The sequence below is a fragment of the Meles meles genome, chromosome 5, assembly GCF_922984935.1.
Source record: "Meles meles chromosome 5, mMelMel3.1 paternal haplotype, whole genome shotgun sequence".
Classification (NCBI taxonomy): Eukaryota; Metazoa; Chordata; class Mammalia; order Carnivora; family Mustelidae; genus Meles; species Meles meles.
Genome location: NC_060070.1, coordinates 123888789 through 123904966, shown reverse-complemented (window position 1 = coordinate 123904966; position 16178 = coordinate 123888789). Strand labels below are relative to the sequence as shown.

Sequence of the window (16178 nt, the reverse complement as noted above, 5' to 3'; positions counted from 1 at the left end):
TTCTGGGAGAAAGGAAGGCTATAGCACTCGGGGCACTAAGGGCTTCTGAGAAGAGATTTAAGGGATGTGTGTCATTGAAGCCCAACTGAAAAAGAACATCAGGAAAAGGTGTTGGCTGTGGCCAAGTCACAGCAGGGTTTTGAGAGAGAGGAAGGGAACAGCTGTGGACAATCAGGGGAGACAGACAGAGTCAGATTTAGGTCAGATGAAAGCAAGACATTCTTCCCTGAGGGAGAAGGCAAAATGGAGAGGGACTGGAGGCCAGGGAAGGTTCTAGCCTGGGGAAGAAGCCAAGGAGTCAAGGAATAGACTACTGTGCCTGTGACCTCAGGAAGGACCTATGGAAGCCTGCAAGGCAGGACCTGAGGGAGGATTTGTGGAATGGGGGATTCTGGGTAGCCAGGGATGTGAGCTGCCTCACCCCTGCTCACTCACCAGTCACAGCTACTACAGAGAGGGGGCCCATGTGCTGCCCATCATGTAGCCCATAGAAGTTCATCCTGTACTTGTGTGCAGGCTCCAGGCCGGGAATGGTGACCTCACGCTGGTCTGTGGCCACAGGCACCACCTGGGGCTGCCCATCCCTGTCCTTATACTGGACCACAAAGGAGTCAAACTGGCCCTCGGGGACTGTCCATGCAAGGCCCACGGAGTTGGGGGTCACATCGGTCACTGTCAGTTCCCCCAGGCGTGGCTCCAGGGGCGGCTCTGTGGCTGGGGTCTCTTCTGGGTGTGGAGCTGAGACAGAGATGGTGGAAGGCTGTTAGGAAAAGCTCCTCTTTCCCTTGTTAGTAATTATGTCTGTTTTTGTGGCATCCAGGAAGTTGTCCTGATGTAAAACTACATTGATTGGGGACATCTGCCTGGCCACAAGCCCTCACTAAGTTCCCGCCAGGACCTGAAGTTGTGCTGGGGTTGGGGAGGGGTGTCATCGAAACCCTGGGAGAGTGGCTGAACTTCCACCTGTAGGTGTCTGGCTCGGAGTCCCCTACCCCAGGACCTGCAGACTCGCATCTTCCCTGGGTGCCTGGTCTGTGTCTCAAACTCATGAAGTCCAAAAGCAAGCTCAGGGACTGCCCCCCACACCTGCTTGGTCATGACCTCCCCACCCCAGCAAAGCCACAACTTCATCCTGGGTGTTGTCCCCGAGTCCCCCCACACTCTAAACCCAGCCGGTGAGGAAGGTCTGTTGGCAGGACCTTCAGAAGCCAACCCCCCTCGCTAATTCCACTCCACTGCTACCCTCTCCAAGCACCACTAGTCTCACTGGGCTACATGGGTCTCCGAAATCCTCTCCCTCCTCCACCCTCCTCCTGCCTCTGATCCCTGTTGACCCATTAGTCAGAGCCTGTTCCCGCAATGACTTCCATGTCACTCAGGGCAAAAACCAAGTCCTTACAATGACCTCTGAGGTCCCATGATCACCTCTCACATAGCTGCCCCCCATTCCAGACATTCCTAGCTTATCCACAGAGGGTCGGGGCACTTTCTTCTGCCCGGGATATTCTTCCCAAAGGTGCACGTGCCTTGTCCTCTCCCTCCCTGGCTCTAACCTCAGGGGAAGCCTTTCCCACCTCCTTCCCACCCATTCACCATCTCACCTGCTGGACTTTTCTCCAGGGCTCATCACTGTCACAGACAGTACCACAGACAGATGTGGGCAGTCTAGTGTCTGTTTCCCTCTACTAGAACATGAGCTCCCAGCGGGGGTGCTTTGCCTTGTTTACTGCTGTGTCCCTGTTGCCCAGCACATGGTGGGTGCTCCACAAACATTTGTTAAACTCATGAGTGGTCTGCATGACTTGGCTGGGAAAGACCCAGCTCGGGACCCGGTGGGCCCCACCATGCAAGAATCATCTAAGTCTGGGGGACACTCCTCAATAGTGACCAAACATGGAAGGTGGTCCCCAGAAGTAAGACAGTGGAGAGGTGGCTGGGGGCGGGTGGCTCCCAAGAGCTGCTTTCTCTGACTTCTGTGGGAGGATAAGATCAGGCTCCAGGCAGAGGAAAACCTGTTTGGGAGGCCTCAGAAAGACAACTGAGGCTACGTGGGGAGGGAAAGGCAGCAGACAGAGGGGCACCTGAAAAGAATCCTTGGCAGCATATCTGGGCTTGGCATGAGCCTCCCACCCTGCTTCTTTGGGCCAACAGTACAGTAACTCAGGGTGGCTTTCCCTTCTCCTTACTCTCAAAGCTACTTGGAGAATGAAAAGAAATGAGTAGAAGGTTCTGGAAATTAAGCCAGCCAAGTCACTGTGAGGTTGGGCTTTGTGGAAGTACAGGAACCATGTTCTGAAAACCCATTTCTCTGCTTTTAAGTTTTTAATCTTTCCCCTTATAGTAAGAGATGTTTTCGAAAAAGGTGTGTCTTTGAGTAAAGGGAAAAGAGACTGACACCCCTTGCTATAGCCAAGCTGGGCAGGTCAGCAACAGAGTCCCAAGTCCCAGCGGCCTGCCTCCGTTCTGGCCCCTGGTGCTGAGACTCTGGAGAGGAGATCCTGGGCTGGGTCCTTTGTGGTGCCCGAGAGGGGATGGAAGGGGTCTCTTTTTGCTATAAAGTCACTCACTGGATGAGCCGTAAAGAAACTTTCCAGCTGCACTGACGACAGGCTGATGTCTCATGCTCATGTGATTAGCTAAGCTGCGGAACCAGCCACAGGGGGCAGAGCAAACCCAGACTAGGGTCAATTATAATCCTCCTTATGGCTACACCAGCAGCATGTGTGTTCTGCGCCTGACCCTTTCTTAGTGCTTCCTGTCTGTTAACTCATTTAATCCCCACTACAGTTCTGCGGGATGCCTGTGACTATCCTCCCTTTGTACCTGAGGAAACAGAGGCACAGAAAGTTTAAAACTGCTCAAGGTCACAAAGCTGGCTATAGCCCGGTCCCCAGTGAGCTGCTCTGTCTGGGTGTCCCCCAAGCAATGGGGGGTGGTCATGCTACCACTGCAGCAAGGGAGAGCCATGGCCTTGGGGAAGCTGGGGGCCACTGAGGGGAGGAGAAGGAGGCAGGCTCCTCCCGTACTCACCCGTGATGCCCACGGTGGACACGGGGCCCTGGCGCTGACCCTCGTGCAGGCCGTACAGATGCATCTTGTACCTGCGCTCCGGCTCCAGGCCCCCGATGGTGACCTCGTTCTCATCACCCCTGACACGCACCACCTGGGGCCGCCCGTCCCCGTCCTTGTACTGGACAGTGAAGGAGTCGAAGTGGCCCTGGGGGACGGTCCAGGAGAGGCTCAGCGAGTCTGGGGAGGATCCTGTCACCGTCAGCTCCCCCAGGAGGGGCTCCTCGGGGGGCTCCAGGGCCTCCATGCTGGGTTCTGTGGGGCTAGGCATCTCCTCCACAAGGTCCTGGGGGGCTGAGAGAATACATAGGGGATACAGGCTTGCAGTGTGACTTGCTTTGTTAGTTGATTATGACAATAAAGTGCATTCAGCAAACAAAGTCCTCAAGCTGTAGTCTTTGGGGTTCGGTAGCCTTTGTATTAGCCATTCAGTAACTCAGGACGCTGGGACAGGCCCCTGGCCCCTGTCAGTACTGCTGGAAGGATTATATTGCTGGTTTCTTTTGGGTTGGGCTCACGTCTGAGAAAGGAGCTGAGATGGGAACAGAGGAAATCCTGAGGAATTTTCTACTGCATCCATAGACAGTGCTGACCTCTGGCAATCAGGGGGGCCATAAGGCCTCTGCCCATCTGCCTTCCTCCCTTTCGGCTCCAGCACCCCCACAGGGTTTTTCAGCAGCCCCACTCCACTTACCAGGACACCAGACAGAATGTGCCCTGGCTAAGGCCTCCTCAGGCAGCCCTGTCCCTCCTTCCACTTCAGACAAGGGTGGGAGAAAGATGTGGGGATGGAGGGGCTGGGGAGAGCTGTGCCCTTCCCTGGCTGCGTCGAGAACCACAGCCCCAGGGGCACCTGTCCACCATCTGGCAACTCAGTCTTCACTGAGGTTCCGTGGAGAAGGGAGACTGGCTTCTGCGACCCACTCCCTGGTCCATGGAGTACCACCAAGGGGACAGGAGATCGAGGAGGGAGCAGGCAAGGCTGGGCAAAGTAGGGAGATGAGAAGAAAAGGATACTGGGCAGGGAGAAAGTCAGGGAGAAATAGCAGCTCACTCCTGAATAGCAGCTTTGATGTGCCAGGCGCTATTCTAAGCATGTATGCTTGTACACTGATTTAATTCTAATGACCCTGTGAAGCATGTACCATTATCCTCATTGGACAGATGAGGAAGCTGAACTTCAGAGAGGTTCAGTAATTTACACAAGGTCCCACAGGTCGCAAATGGCAGAGCTAGGCTTCAAATACAGGCAGCGGGATCCAGAGCCTGTGCTCCCAACCACGAGGCTACACAACCACGGAAACGATGCTAACCGGGGGAGGCTGAAAGGGTGTTGGAATGAGGGCCGGTGGGTAGAATGAAAGGGGGCCCTTTGCCCTGCTCCCGGCTGGCTGGGAGTTAGGGATCTGCGGGTCCCGGATAAGGTGTCTTCATGCCAGAAAGAAGCTGGGGGAAACGAGGGACTCTTGTGCCTTGGATCTACTGGCACTGAGCAGAGCAGCAATGGTGGGAGGGTGTGGGCAGCTGGTTGTGGGCGCCAGAAATGACAGCCACCCCAGCCAGGCCGGGATGGAGGTGCTCCAGGTGTTCAGGGTGGGAGAAAATGGGACCTGTTCTTGGAGATGGAGAAGCAGGGCCGAGAGAAAGGCCAGGGGCTGGTGACTGGATGACAGGTCCTGGGATGTGGGGCGCTTAGAAGGATTGGAGCCCAGAAGGAGAAGGTGGAGGGAGGTCTGAAGGATCCCTCAGGCAGGGTCCTGCTCAGAGGGAGGCCTGGGTGGCTCTGACTCACCTGTGGTGGCCACCACAGACACAGGTCCCACACGCTGCCTGTCATGAAGCCCGTAGAGGTTCATCTTATACTTCCGGTGGGGCTCCAGGCCTGGGATGGTGACTTCGTTCTCATCCCCCCTGATGGGCACCACCTGGGGCTGGCCCTGTGCATCCTTGTACTGGACCACGAAGGAGTCAAAGGAGCCCTGGGGCACGGTCCAGGCCAGGCGCAGGGAGTCTGGGTTTGCCTGAGTCACCGACAGCTCGCCTAGCAGGGGCTGCACTGGGGACTCTGGGTGGAGGGACTCCACTCTCTGCTCTGAGGCTGAAATAAGAGGATCCAGTGAGGGCTGTGCTGGCAGCCCCAGGTTGGGGGTTGGGGTTTGGATGGGTCGTCATACCTGGGGGTCACTATTAGCATTAATTAGAAGTGCTGAACTCCTGGGAAGTCTGGCACAGTCAGGGTATGACACATCCTCTGGGCCTTGGGGAGCAGCTGAATGGGATGGAAGGGACCCAGCAGGACGGGGGAGGCTGGCTCTCCCTCAGCCTGGGAGTGGGGCCAGGATTCAGAGTCAGCCATCACACTGGGAGGCCCCACCTGGTTCCTGGCTGAGGGAAAGTGTGGGGAAGGTTGGGTGGGGTCCCATGGGGGCATAGGTTGTCACCACTCACCAGTGGTCCCATCGGCTGTGAGGGGGCCGTGCCGCTTCTTGTTGGCAACCCCAAACAGAGTGAATCTGTACTTGTGGTTAGGGTCCAGCGAGGAGACAATGACTGAGCGCTCAAGCCCTTCCACGGGCATCACTTGGGGCTGTCCATCCTTGTCCCTGTATTGGACTACGAAGGAGTCAAACTGGCCCTCAGGGACAGTCCAGGAGAGGCGCAGTGAGTCTGGGGTGGGATCTGTTACCCACAGCTTGCCGAGGCGGGGTGGAGTCGCTGGGCTAGGACCACTCTGAGGCACTGGGAGAGAGACTGAGAAAAAGGAGGAACACAGGTCAAAGAAAGAGGGGTACTCTGTCTCCCACATAGGGATGCTGTGTGAGGTTGTGCAGGCTGTTCACTGCACAAAGGTGCATGGTTGAGGGAGCACTAAGGGACTGAAATCCAGCCAGCCTCTGCTTGCCAAACTGTGTGCCCTGGCACAGAGTGAGTTATGCTCACCTAAGGAAAGGTGCCTTCTTCTAAATGGCACAGATGTGCTACATGGATGAGTGTGGCCCTATCTGCTGCCTAATGAGGTGCTTCAGAGAGAACGGAGCCCAGCCATCTCCCTCTGTGTTTCCATAGCCAGGGAAGTCTTCCAGGGCAATCTCTACTGCTTCCAGGCCTAACTACTAGCTGGTTTCTCCTCCAAGAGAGGGAAGTACCATCTCTGGAGCTTTTGAATGCGGGAGAGCCTCCCACACCTGTGCTGGGGCCCCATCTCCTTCTCTCCCACCCTGCACCACCAACCCTTCACTACCCCCCACTGTGCCGCGGGCATTTGTAGGAGCTCCTCTCTTTGGCTGCTAGCTCCCTCCAGCCTCCCTTCTTGTTCTCTAATCCCAACCCAGATTCCAGAAAGAGCCATCTACACTGGTTGCAGCCATGTCCTCACCTCCATTAGACTCTCGACCGAGTTCCACCCTCCACTGGCAGCTCTCACCAGGGCCAGCAGCCACCTCGCCACTGCTAAGTGCTGTGGACCCTCTGCAGCCCTGAATCACTCCTATGGAATCTGACATGTCTGACCACGCCCTTCATTTTGGCATCTGGGACACTGCTCTCCCTGGCTGTGCCCCTCTCTACAAGTCACCCCCTCGGGCTGCCCTGTAGGATCCTCTTCCTCTGCCCATGCCCTGAGTGCTGGCACTGTCTCTGCTCCCCCCACGCCATCACCCTGTCTCCTGTCCCCCCATGCCCATTCTTCAGGCCTCCTCTCTCTTCTCCAGACCTTTAAGGGCAGCAGTGATCCCTGCCTCGGCCCCGCCATTTTCTCCCTCTCTGTGCCTTAACTCTCCTCATCTATAAATGGGCATGCCTCACGGGGCTGCTACAGCCACTAAGTGTGTTGGCACACTCAGAACATCTTGTTAACAAATGTTCCAAAGAGGTTTATCTAAGTGTCCCAAGCTGTGCCCCAAGGTCTTCAGTCAGACATACACAAGCCCCGTCCCTTCCGCTCCCCAGGTGCCCTGCTCTCCAGCCAGAGGAAGTAGACAGATTCTCCTCCAGGGCCACACTTGCTCCTGCCTTACTCTCCATGACTCCCTCTGTCTGCACCGCCCTCCTCAACCCCTCTGCTGGACCTACCACTGCTTTCCCTTCAGGATTCATCCGAGGCACCACAGCCTCCAGGGAACCTTCCTGGAGTTCCCAAAGCACTGGGAAGACCTCCCTCAAGACCAAGCAGGGGCCAGGGGTAGGGGTGGGTGTGACTGCTCTCACTCACGGATCTTGGCTTCAGCCACCAGGGGCCCATGCCTCTTCTTGCCCAGGAGCCCATATAGCACAAATTTGTACTTGCGGCCGACGTCCAGGTTAGTGATGCGGGCTGAGCGCTGGGATCCCTCCACAGGTACCACCTGGGGCCCATCCCTGTCCTTGTACTGGATCACGAAGGAGTCGAACTCGCCCTCGGGGACCGTCCAGTGCAGGAGCAGAGAGTTGGAGGTTGGGTCAGTCACCATCAGTTCACCCAGGCGTGGCTGGGCCAAGGGCCTCCCAGGCTTCGCCCCATCCCTGTCTAGAATGTGGGGGCAAAAGTAAAGCAGGTAGCCTCGACCACTGCCTTATCCCTGGTCTCCTTCCCTCTCCTCAGCCCACTGGGTCCCTCCTTCCTGGACATCTCTGTCTCTCAAGGCCTCTACTTCCTCCCCACCAGGCCTCCGTGAGCAGCCCTCTGTTCTGCAGTGACAGCTTTGGCCCTTCCCTTGTGCTAGCTTCCCCATCCCTCGCAAGCATTCCTCGCCACATCAAGAGCTCTAGGGGAGTTTTGGGTCCCCTCTCCAGGTTGTTCCTGAGTCAGAGCTTCCTCACTGCTGTTCTGGAGCAGGTGGAGACTCTCCGTCCACTTGGACTTTTCTCTCCCCTGCCGCCCTCTCTCCTAGTGCTGAGTCTCATCTGGAAGAGCAGGCAGAGCAGAGACCCGAGTCCCATAAAGAGAGACTGGGAGGGCAAGTGAGTGTTTCACTGGTTCCACCAACCTCATCTATCTCTGAAGCCCTGCTGGCCGGGAGCTCCCTATGCTAAGGAACCTCCATCCCCAGCAGAAACAGGCTGGAGCAACAATGGAGCACTGTCCACCGCAGGCCAACCTCCCAGGGCGGGGGCCACTGTCCTAGCCTACCAGTGTGGGGGTGGGGAAGGGTAGGGGCAGAGGGGGCTAAAGGCTGTTATCATCAGAGCTGGAGGCCTTCCCACGCCTAGCTGCAGAGATCTATGAGTGACCAGGAATTGGGGAGAATACAGGGCAAAGAAAACTGCAGGTGGAAAGCCAGAAGCCTACAGCTTCTCTCTCGGACTCCCAGTCCCAGCCTCTGACTTTTCTCCTCCCATCCTTTTTTCCCCTGCCCCGCACCCCATCCTTCTAAGACTCCCTCTGTTCCTCTTTCCTCTGAACCTTCAACTCCAACCTTCTCTCTCCTTGTTTGCTCTTACCACTCCAACCCAACCACTAGCCCAGCCCTTCAGTCCCCATCCCACCTCTGAAGCCCTGATGGCCCAGCCCCTCCCCCATCCTCAGGACAGTGAGCTGAGCAGAGTTCAGGATATACCCGTAATGCTTTGGTAGATGAGAGGGGCAGAGGGCTCGCCCTCCGGGGGGACCCCACGAAGTGACAGCTCATAGGAGACTCCAGGAGGGGGTGAGGGCACCAGAGCCTGGCGGACGTCCCCTGGCAGTAGTTCCTCATGCACCCCTGGCCCCTCGGGCACCCGAAGGCGGAGCTGGAAGTGGGCAAACGTGTCAGGCTGAGCAGTCCAAGCAACGCGGAGCTTCCCTGTCTTGTCTCTGCCCAGCACCCTCAACTCTCCCAGCTCCTGGGGGCGCTGCTGCAGTTCCGGGGCCTGGACCCCTTGAGTTGTGGAAGGGCCCGAGGGAGGAGGCTCATCGGTGGCTCCCAAGAGGCCTGAAGGAGAGGACCCTGGAAAAGGCAGGGTGAGAAAAACAGGAGGGTTGAGAATGAGAGAGAGAGAGGAAGTCCTAACCCCCAGGTTCTGCCTTCTAGCCTCTCAGAGCCTACAGACCTGCCCTCTTCTGCTTCTGAGTCCACTCCCTGGGCCACCTCATCCTCCCAGTGATCTACCCAGTCCTCTCAGTACCCCTGTCAACCACATTTCTGAACAGACAGGCCTGCAGGCAATAAATAAAAGCAATAAAGCCAGCCATTCCTCCCCTCACAAGGGGACCTCCAGCCCCCACAGACTTCCATGTCCCTCCCTAAGCACATCCCCTCCCCACAGGGTGGTGGTGGTGGCTTCCATTAGTGCTGCAGTGATAAGCCTGGAAGAAAGGAGGAGATGTGGTGTTAGGGAAGGCAGATGCAAGGGAAGAGTGGGTACTGAAGAGAGAGGGAAGAGAGAGAGTGTGTGTGGGGGGGGGGGGGGGTACATCCAGCTCAGGTGGCATCTGGGCCCTGGCGGGGGGAAGAATATATCCACAACCCTCCCTAGGGCAGCCCTCCCGAGCCCGGCATCGTTCCTGTGGAAGAGACAAGCATGACGTGAGCCAGGAGGTCTGGAAAGGCAGCTCAAGAAGCAGTGGTTTCACCTCTCACAGACACAAGCTGCCTGATGGCTTCAAGGCCATCCCCACACAGTTTTGATGTGTCCCTTTGAGGTCAAGGCCAAACTGTAGAAAACAGTAACCACTGACCACAGCCTTCAGCCACCCTCACCACAGTGAGTCAGAGTGGGGAAGTGCTGGCTTCACTGGGTGCCCCACTCACACTGCTCCTGTGAGTTTTTGTAGACCCGCCTTCTTCCCCCAAAGTCCCTTCCACTGCCCAGGATGGCAATCCCACAAAGTGTCTGGGGAATGCCAAAGACCAACTCTCCTTGGCCCTGGGTATCCCTGAGGCCCCTGGGGTGGAGATGGCTTCTAGAGACACAGGAGGGCATGCTTTGTGCTGGGGTCCCCTGGAGCCTGGACCAGAGGTGTGGTGGGGGTGGGGTGGCGGTCTGAGCAGTGAGGCGGTGGGAGGCACTCTTGGATGCAGACTCCAATGGCAGGCGAGGCTGGGCAGGGGATGGGTGATCCCGTGGCCCCAGCCCATGCTACCTGTGGTGGTGATGAAGGCGTAGGACTTGGAGGTCTGCCCTGCCCGCACCCCGTGGACCTCCACGTGGTAGGTGGTGCCGGGCCTGAGGTCAGGTAGGCTGACGGTGCGCGTGGTGCCCGGCACTGTCAGCTCCCCGCCGGGGCCCTCTGCCGGCGGCTGGGGCCGCCAGCGCAGCACCACGCGCTCGAAGTGGCCGCGGAGCCCGTCAAGGGACACCAGTAGTGAGCCGTCCGCGGAACTGCCCAGCACCTCGGGCTTGGGGTGGCGGGGCACGGCCACCCGGTCGACGCCTTCGGGCGAGAGGCCGTAGATGCCCTGGTTGGAGTCCCGCTTCCAGGTGCCGGGGTCGGGGCTGGCGGTGGGGTGGGGGCGGCGGGGCGAGGGGGCGGGGGAGCCGACGGGGGCGGCGGCGGCCCGACGCCGCTGCAAGTACTCGTGGATGTGGCGCGCCACGGACGCGTAGGTTTGGTTGGCTCGCAGTGGGTAGCCATGAGCCCTCAGGTGGCGCTCCAGGTCTTGCACAGTGCCGCGGAAGCGGCCCAGCTCGCCCGTCAGGTTGCCCCACGCCCGCCGAGGGGGCTGCGGCAGGCTAGGCCCAGGCTCAGGCTCCTCCTCGCCCTCCTCTGCGGGCCGCGAGGGCCGAGCGGGGCGTGCGGGGCGCGGCGGCCGCGGAGCCGGAGCCGGCCGGGGACGGGACTTGGGGGACGGGGCTGGGGGGCGCACCTCCGGGTAACTGTAGTGGCCTGGTGCTGCCGGGGGCAAAAAAGGGGGAAGGGGAGAGCAGGTCAGTGGCAGCCCCTCCCCACGGCAGCCCCTCCCTCCGTCCCCCTGCCCCCGCCCCCCCGCGGGAGCCAGAGGCCTCTCGCCTGTGCCCCAGCCCCACCTGGAAAGAGAACCAGAGAAAGGAGTCAGTGTCCCGGGAGCCCCTCCCCGCTCGCCCTCCAAGCCCGCCACTGTTGGTGCCCTAGAAAGAAGAGAGAAGCCAGCAGGTGGGGCCCTGTGTCTGAGGAGAGAAAGGGGAGTGGGAGGAGAGAATGGGAGCTACTGCGAGGTGGGCGTCTCTCTGTCACAGGAAAAGAAAATAAATATCCATCTGTTAAGAGACCTTGAGGATTAGTGGAAAATCACTGCTCTGAGACCTAACTTCCCCAAACCCCAATCTACAGTGCCCAGCAATGCAGATCTCTGCTCTGCCTGATTCCAGTCTCTACAATGGCTAACCACCACCGTGAACACAGGGCTGTCCCAGTGCCTGTTTCAAGCGCCTGCTGCCCCAGCTGGTAGGTCAGACAGCCTCTCCTATTTCCTGCTTCTCTGGGGGCGGAGGGCCAGGGGTAGCTCCTCCAGTGGTCCAGCCCGAAGCCTTCCTGCAGGACTCCAAGCCCCTGAGGTACCAGGGCAGCCATCACACAGCAAGGCCCCAGCAGGTGCTTTCCAACACATCCTGCCAAGGCACGTTCAGAGGAGTCTGTGAACTCCGGACATGAGCCCCCAGGGAAGGGGCTGCTGTACAGAGAAATGGGTCCTTGGCTAAGCCTGGCCAGCCATACCTGTGTTGGCCCTGACAGAAGCCGGGTAGCTTACTGCCCGGCCCCGCTCCGCCGTGACGGTCACTACATATTCCACGCCTGGCATCAGGTCAGTCAGCACTGTCCCATCTGCCTCTGGGGGCACTTCCAGCCGCACCCTCTGGTTGCCAGCGCTGACATAGGACACCACGAATCGGTCCACCTCTGCCTGGGGTCGCAGCCAGCTGAGCTCCAGTGTGGTTGGTGTCACAGCCACCACCCGGAGGCCTTGTGGGCCATCAATCACTAGCCAGATCAGAGAGAAGAGGGATCAGGGCGGCGTCCGGTCCTCAGTCACCAGCTTTCCCTCAAGAGCTCTGTCCCCACCCCACCACTCCCTTCTGCCTTCCTGGGGTTGAGACGGGGGCGGGGCAGATTCCTAGCCACCCACCCTCAAATCCAGATCTCCAACCAGCACCCTGCCCACAGCCCCAGGTCTCACTGGTGGTGATGGTCTTAGAGGCAGGAGGGCCCCAGCTAGTCCCTCGAAGGGCACGGACTGTGACCTGGTACTCCTGACCGGGCGCCAGTCCTCTCTGGTCATAGGCTGAGGCAGAGCTGGGTACCCGTGCTGTGAATGGGGGGCTCACCCCCTCTGTCTGCAAGAAAGGAGCACCAAGTGGATCAGGGCGGGTTATCTCACCCTCACTACCCAGTCTCCCTTATGTCTTCTCTCTCCAGTTCCAGGTGCTGTCCACATGGAGCTGTGCGGAGCTCGTTCCTATACAGCTGGAGAACATGGACAGTAGCAGCAAAAACATCTAAAACGTTCAGTATCTACCACATGCTGGACTAGGCAACTTACACATATGAACTCGCTTAATCCTCAAAAGAACCTTATGAGGGAGGTCATGCTATTCCCATTGGACAGATGAAGAAACTGAGGTACAAGAGGATTAAGTAACTTGCCCAAGGTCCCCACCACCAAGAACGTGGCAGGGATTCGACCCCCCAGACAGTGTGACCTCACAGGCCCCTCTCACAGGAGCTACCTTTTAAGCTGGTTCATCAGCTGTTTGTCAGAATCTGCCCATCACACGCCAGGATCCTCCCTCGGGCTTTCCCCACACAACCCTGCCCACCTTGCCTCCCAAGGCCACTCCTGTCACAAGAGATGACGTCACTGAGGGATGCACTTTCCCGGTCTCACTTCCTCCCCACAGACCCTGCCCCTGGCTTGTGACGTGGGTGTGACCCCTGTTCATGACATTTCCCTTTAGGCACTTCTCTTGTCTCCTGAGCAGGGCTGTAGGCCCCTCAAAAACAAAGCCTATCTGCTCTAAGCCTCACAAATATGTTTCCCAATGTTGTACCTGGCATCATGCTAGGCATGATGAAAGAAGTCTCCTGCTTCAGCTCATGTTCTAGTAGCTAAATGTATGGCCTCGGATCTTAAGGTGCCTCGGATCCCTCCCCAAATCTCTGAGCCGTACATGTCTGTGAGCAAATGACTACCCTCCAAGAGCACATTGAAGGTATTATGATTTATCCATGGTGACCCCACCAAGAATATGCCAGCCTCTGCTCCACGCAGGGTCTTCTTGGAGGGCCAGCCACTGGGAAATAGGAGGAATGGACATCTGCGAGCAGTCTAACTGCCCTGAATTTCACTGGGCTGTCTAGCTAGGACAGCTAATAAGGACGCTCTGTTCTGCTTAGCTATGTTGGCCGTGATGGGGACACCTCCATTCAGCCAAGTAGGATTGGAAATTTCAAAAGGTACTCTCCTGAACCAAGAAAATTGTGGGGAAATCAACACAATAAATACCAAAGTATAAAACCAGATGAGAGGCCACGTAGACTTGAGGATGAAATAAAGCTGTGTCAGAGTTCTGTTGGCTGAAAAGTTTTCCTGGGCACACAGGCCCCCTCTTCCTCTCCTACTCACCCTGCCCTAGGATAGTCCAGCCTAGGAGCCTCAATTGAAGACCTGTGAAGTCCTCATCCTTGCCAGAACTTTCTCTTTTGTTCTCTCTCTCCTATGCCCCCAACCCAACCAGACACACGTACATAACTCCCCCAACAACCCCCCCCCCACCCCGCCACATACACATCCCTTGGGTGCTCCCTGATGACATCTGGTCCTTCCAAGGAGACAAGCTCATCTTGAGTTCTCCTTCTCCCTCAGACCACCTACGTGAGCCTTTTAGACACCTCTTATTCCCTCCTAAGATCCATCTGGGAACAAATCCCTCAAAGTCCCACATCTGTCATCTGTCTGGTCTGAGATAGGCTCTTTAGGCAGATGCTGGCTCCCCTTGCTGACAGCTCGGCTGCTTCACCGATTATCCTTGGTGAGTTTCTAACCCCGTTCTCCATACCAGCGTCATGGTTCCAGGTGGGGGCACCATCTTGGTTGGGCTCTGGAGCTTACCACCCCCTCCTCTCCCTTTCAGACCAGACCCCAAACACAAACTTTTCTGGGGCTATGCGATCTTGTGTCCCAGTGAAAGCGTGGCACAGCCCAGGTTCTAGGCTGCAGAGTGCCTGATCCTCCTCTTCAACTGACCTTCAGTTACCTTTTGCTTCCTCTCACATTCAGAGAGGAACCAGACTTTTTGCAAAATAGCAACATTCCTTGACTGAGTGGTCCTCAGGCTTCTGGGGTGTAGCAGAATCCCCTGGAGGACTTGTTACAGTGCAGGTTACTGGGCTCCAGTCACAGAGCTCCTAATTCAATAACTCGGGCTGGAGTCCGGCAGTCCGCAGTCCGGTGGTCTGCATGTGTAACAAGCTTCCAGGTGAGTCCCATGCTGCAGGTGTAGGAAATACGCTTTGAGAACCACAAAGTCAGAGTAGCCATGCCACATATGCAGTGAGAAGGAGGAATGTTCCTCTTCCATGTTCTGAAGATCATTCCAGTGACTAGGTGTGTCCCTTTGCCAGGGACAGCAAAAGGCTGGGCTTTGAGACAGAAATGCTTCTGGAAAAGGGAAAGGGTTAGGTGGAGATAGGCTTCTGAGAAGATGGCAGTGCCAGAGGACAGCCAGCTACCAATACACTCTGTGCCAGCAGAAATGGACAGAGAGCGCTGGCCAGGACAGGAGGCACGATCCCAGGGGCCAGCCACGAAAGCTTAGAAAGCAGTCGGAGGGCCAGTAGCACAGGCTAAGGTGCAGTGCAAGAGGGCTGTCTGGGGACCTACCTTACAGGTGTATTTTCCACATTCGGGTTCAAAGAGAACCCAGAATGTGACAGAGGCTCATACCCAGAGATAAGCTGAGCTGGGCACGGGCCAACTAGACCCTACCTGGCACCTGGAGAGGGAGGAAGCCTAGGGCTTCGGCTGGGAAGACCCACTGCTTGAAAACATCCAAGGTTCGGTTCCTATCTACTAAGAACAGAGGACAATGCTGCCTTGCGTGCTCTTTCTATCCCAAGTGTTTATTTTAATTCTTATTTCCCCTGAAGTTTCTTAGGAAAGTTCCTTTTAAAAGTCCCAACCTCTCAAGATCAGAACTATGTCAATAATATACACACAGAAGAAGAGAGTGGGAGAAACACTTAAAAATGTTAACAGTGCTTGTTTTAGTGTGAAGCAACCAAGAATTATTTTTTTCTCTAGTTGCCAAATTCTTGTCTTGTGATTAAATTATTTTTATAACAAAAAACAACTTTTTTTTTAACAGAAGGAAAAAACCCAAGCTCTATTGGTTGTGCTGCAAAGTAGGGACTTCTGCCTCTGCTTCTCCCAGCCAGTGAGGAGAGACAGAGCCTAGTAGGGGTCTGGTCTTGGGGCTCTAATAAGAAGACTTGGCATGACCAGGCCATTTAGCGTGGGGATGGCAGCCAGCACCTCTGAGCTGTTCCTTCTGTCCTAGAGCCCTCCTAGGGTTTAGGCCCTGGGAGTTATTCATTCTTCCAGAGTTTTGGAGATCAGCCATGATGTTTGTGTGAAGATTCAGGAAAACATGAGTTAGACAGTAGAAATGTCATATGATTGGGAACTGGGAGGTCAAACATATCATAAAAGCCCAATCTGCATAAAAGGGGGCCTCTAGTGAGAGGCACAAGGCTTGTCCTTTGGGTGCCCCCAAATATTTTAAAAGCGACTTGGAAGGAGACAGAGAGAATGCTTTGCAGTGCACTGATGACATAGAGGCGGGAGAACCAGTTCACAGACTCAAATTATTGCAACAGCCTAGACAGCTTGGCCTAAACCCAAAGAGATAACACTGAACAGAGCCACATGCAAAGGCCTATATTTAGGCTAAAAAAGTGTACACAGTTCAATGTCATCTTTTTCTTTTTTTTTTCTTTCTCTTTTCCTCATTTATATTTTCTAAAGTGTCTATACTGAGCCTACATGACTTTTATAACAAAAGTCACTTAAAAAATTAAATGATCAAAACAGCTGACAGTTTTTGTGACCACAAGTTAACATACATCAACTCTGAGAAAACTGCCAGGCTCTCCCGAGTTAGCCAGGAGAACTACTGGACTCCTGCCTGCCCTCACATTTTGGAGGCAAATGCAAAAAGCATGAGGCACTAGAGGAGGG

The 16178-nt window shown here is 56.3% G+C and overlaps 1 protein-coding gene across 5 annotated transcripts in view; it reads right to left on the bottom strand.

Moving 5' to 3' along the window:
* TNXB (tenascin XB) overlaps nucleotides 1-16178 on the bottom strand; it is a 55397-nt gene that overhangs the window by 25969 nt on the left and 13250 nt on the right. For 4 of the 5 annotated variants that reach the window (XM_046004129.1, XM_046004127.1, XM_046004130.1 and 1 more), the window contains exons 5-13: nucleotides 12120-12276; nucleotides 11660-11923; nucleotides 10109-10858; nucleotides 8604-8972; nucleotides 7280-7573; nucleotides 5518-5820; nucleotides 4862-5167; nucleotides 3031-3363; nucleotides 436-738 (exon numbers count right to left, since the gene is read on the bottom strand). In XM_046004129.1, the coding sequence (XP_045860085.1) occupies nucleotides 436-738; nucleotides 3031-3363; nucleotides 4862-5167; nucleotides 5518-5820; nucleotides 7280-7573; nucleotides 8604-8972; nucleotides 10109-10858; nucleotides 11660-11923; nucleotides 12120-12276 (3079 nt within the window). The remainder of the gene's footprint in view (nucleotides 1-435; nucleotides 739-3030; nucleotides 3364-4861; nucleotides 5168-5517; nucleotides 5821-7279; nucleotides 7574-8603; nucleotides 8973-10108; nucleotides 10859-11659; nucleotides 11924-12119; nucleotides 12277-16178) is intronic. The other variant, XM_046004128.1, reaches the window with a different exon arrangement.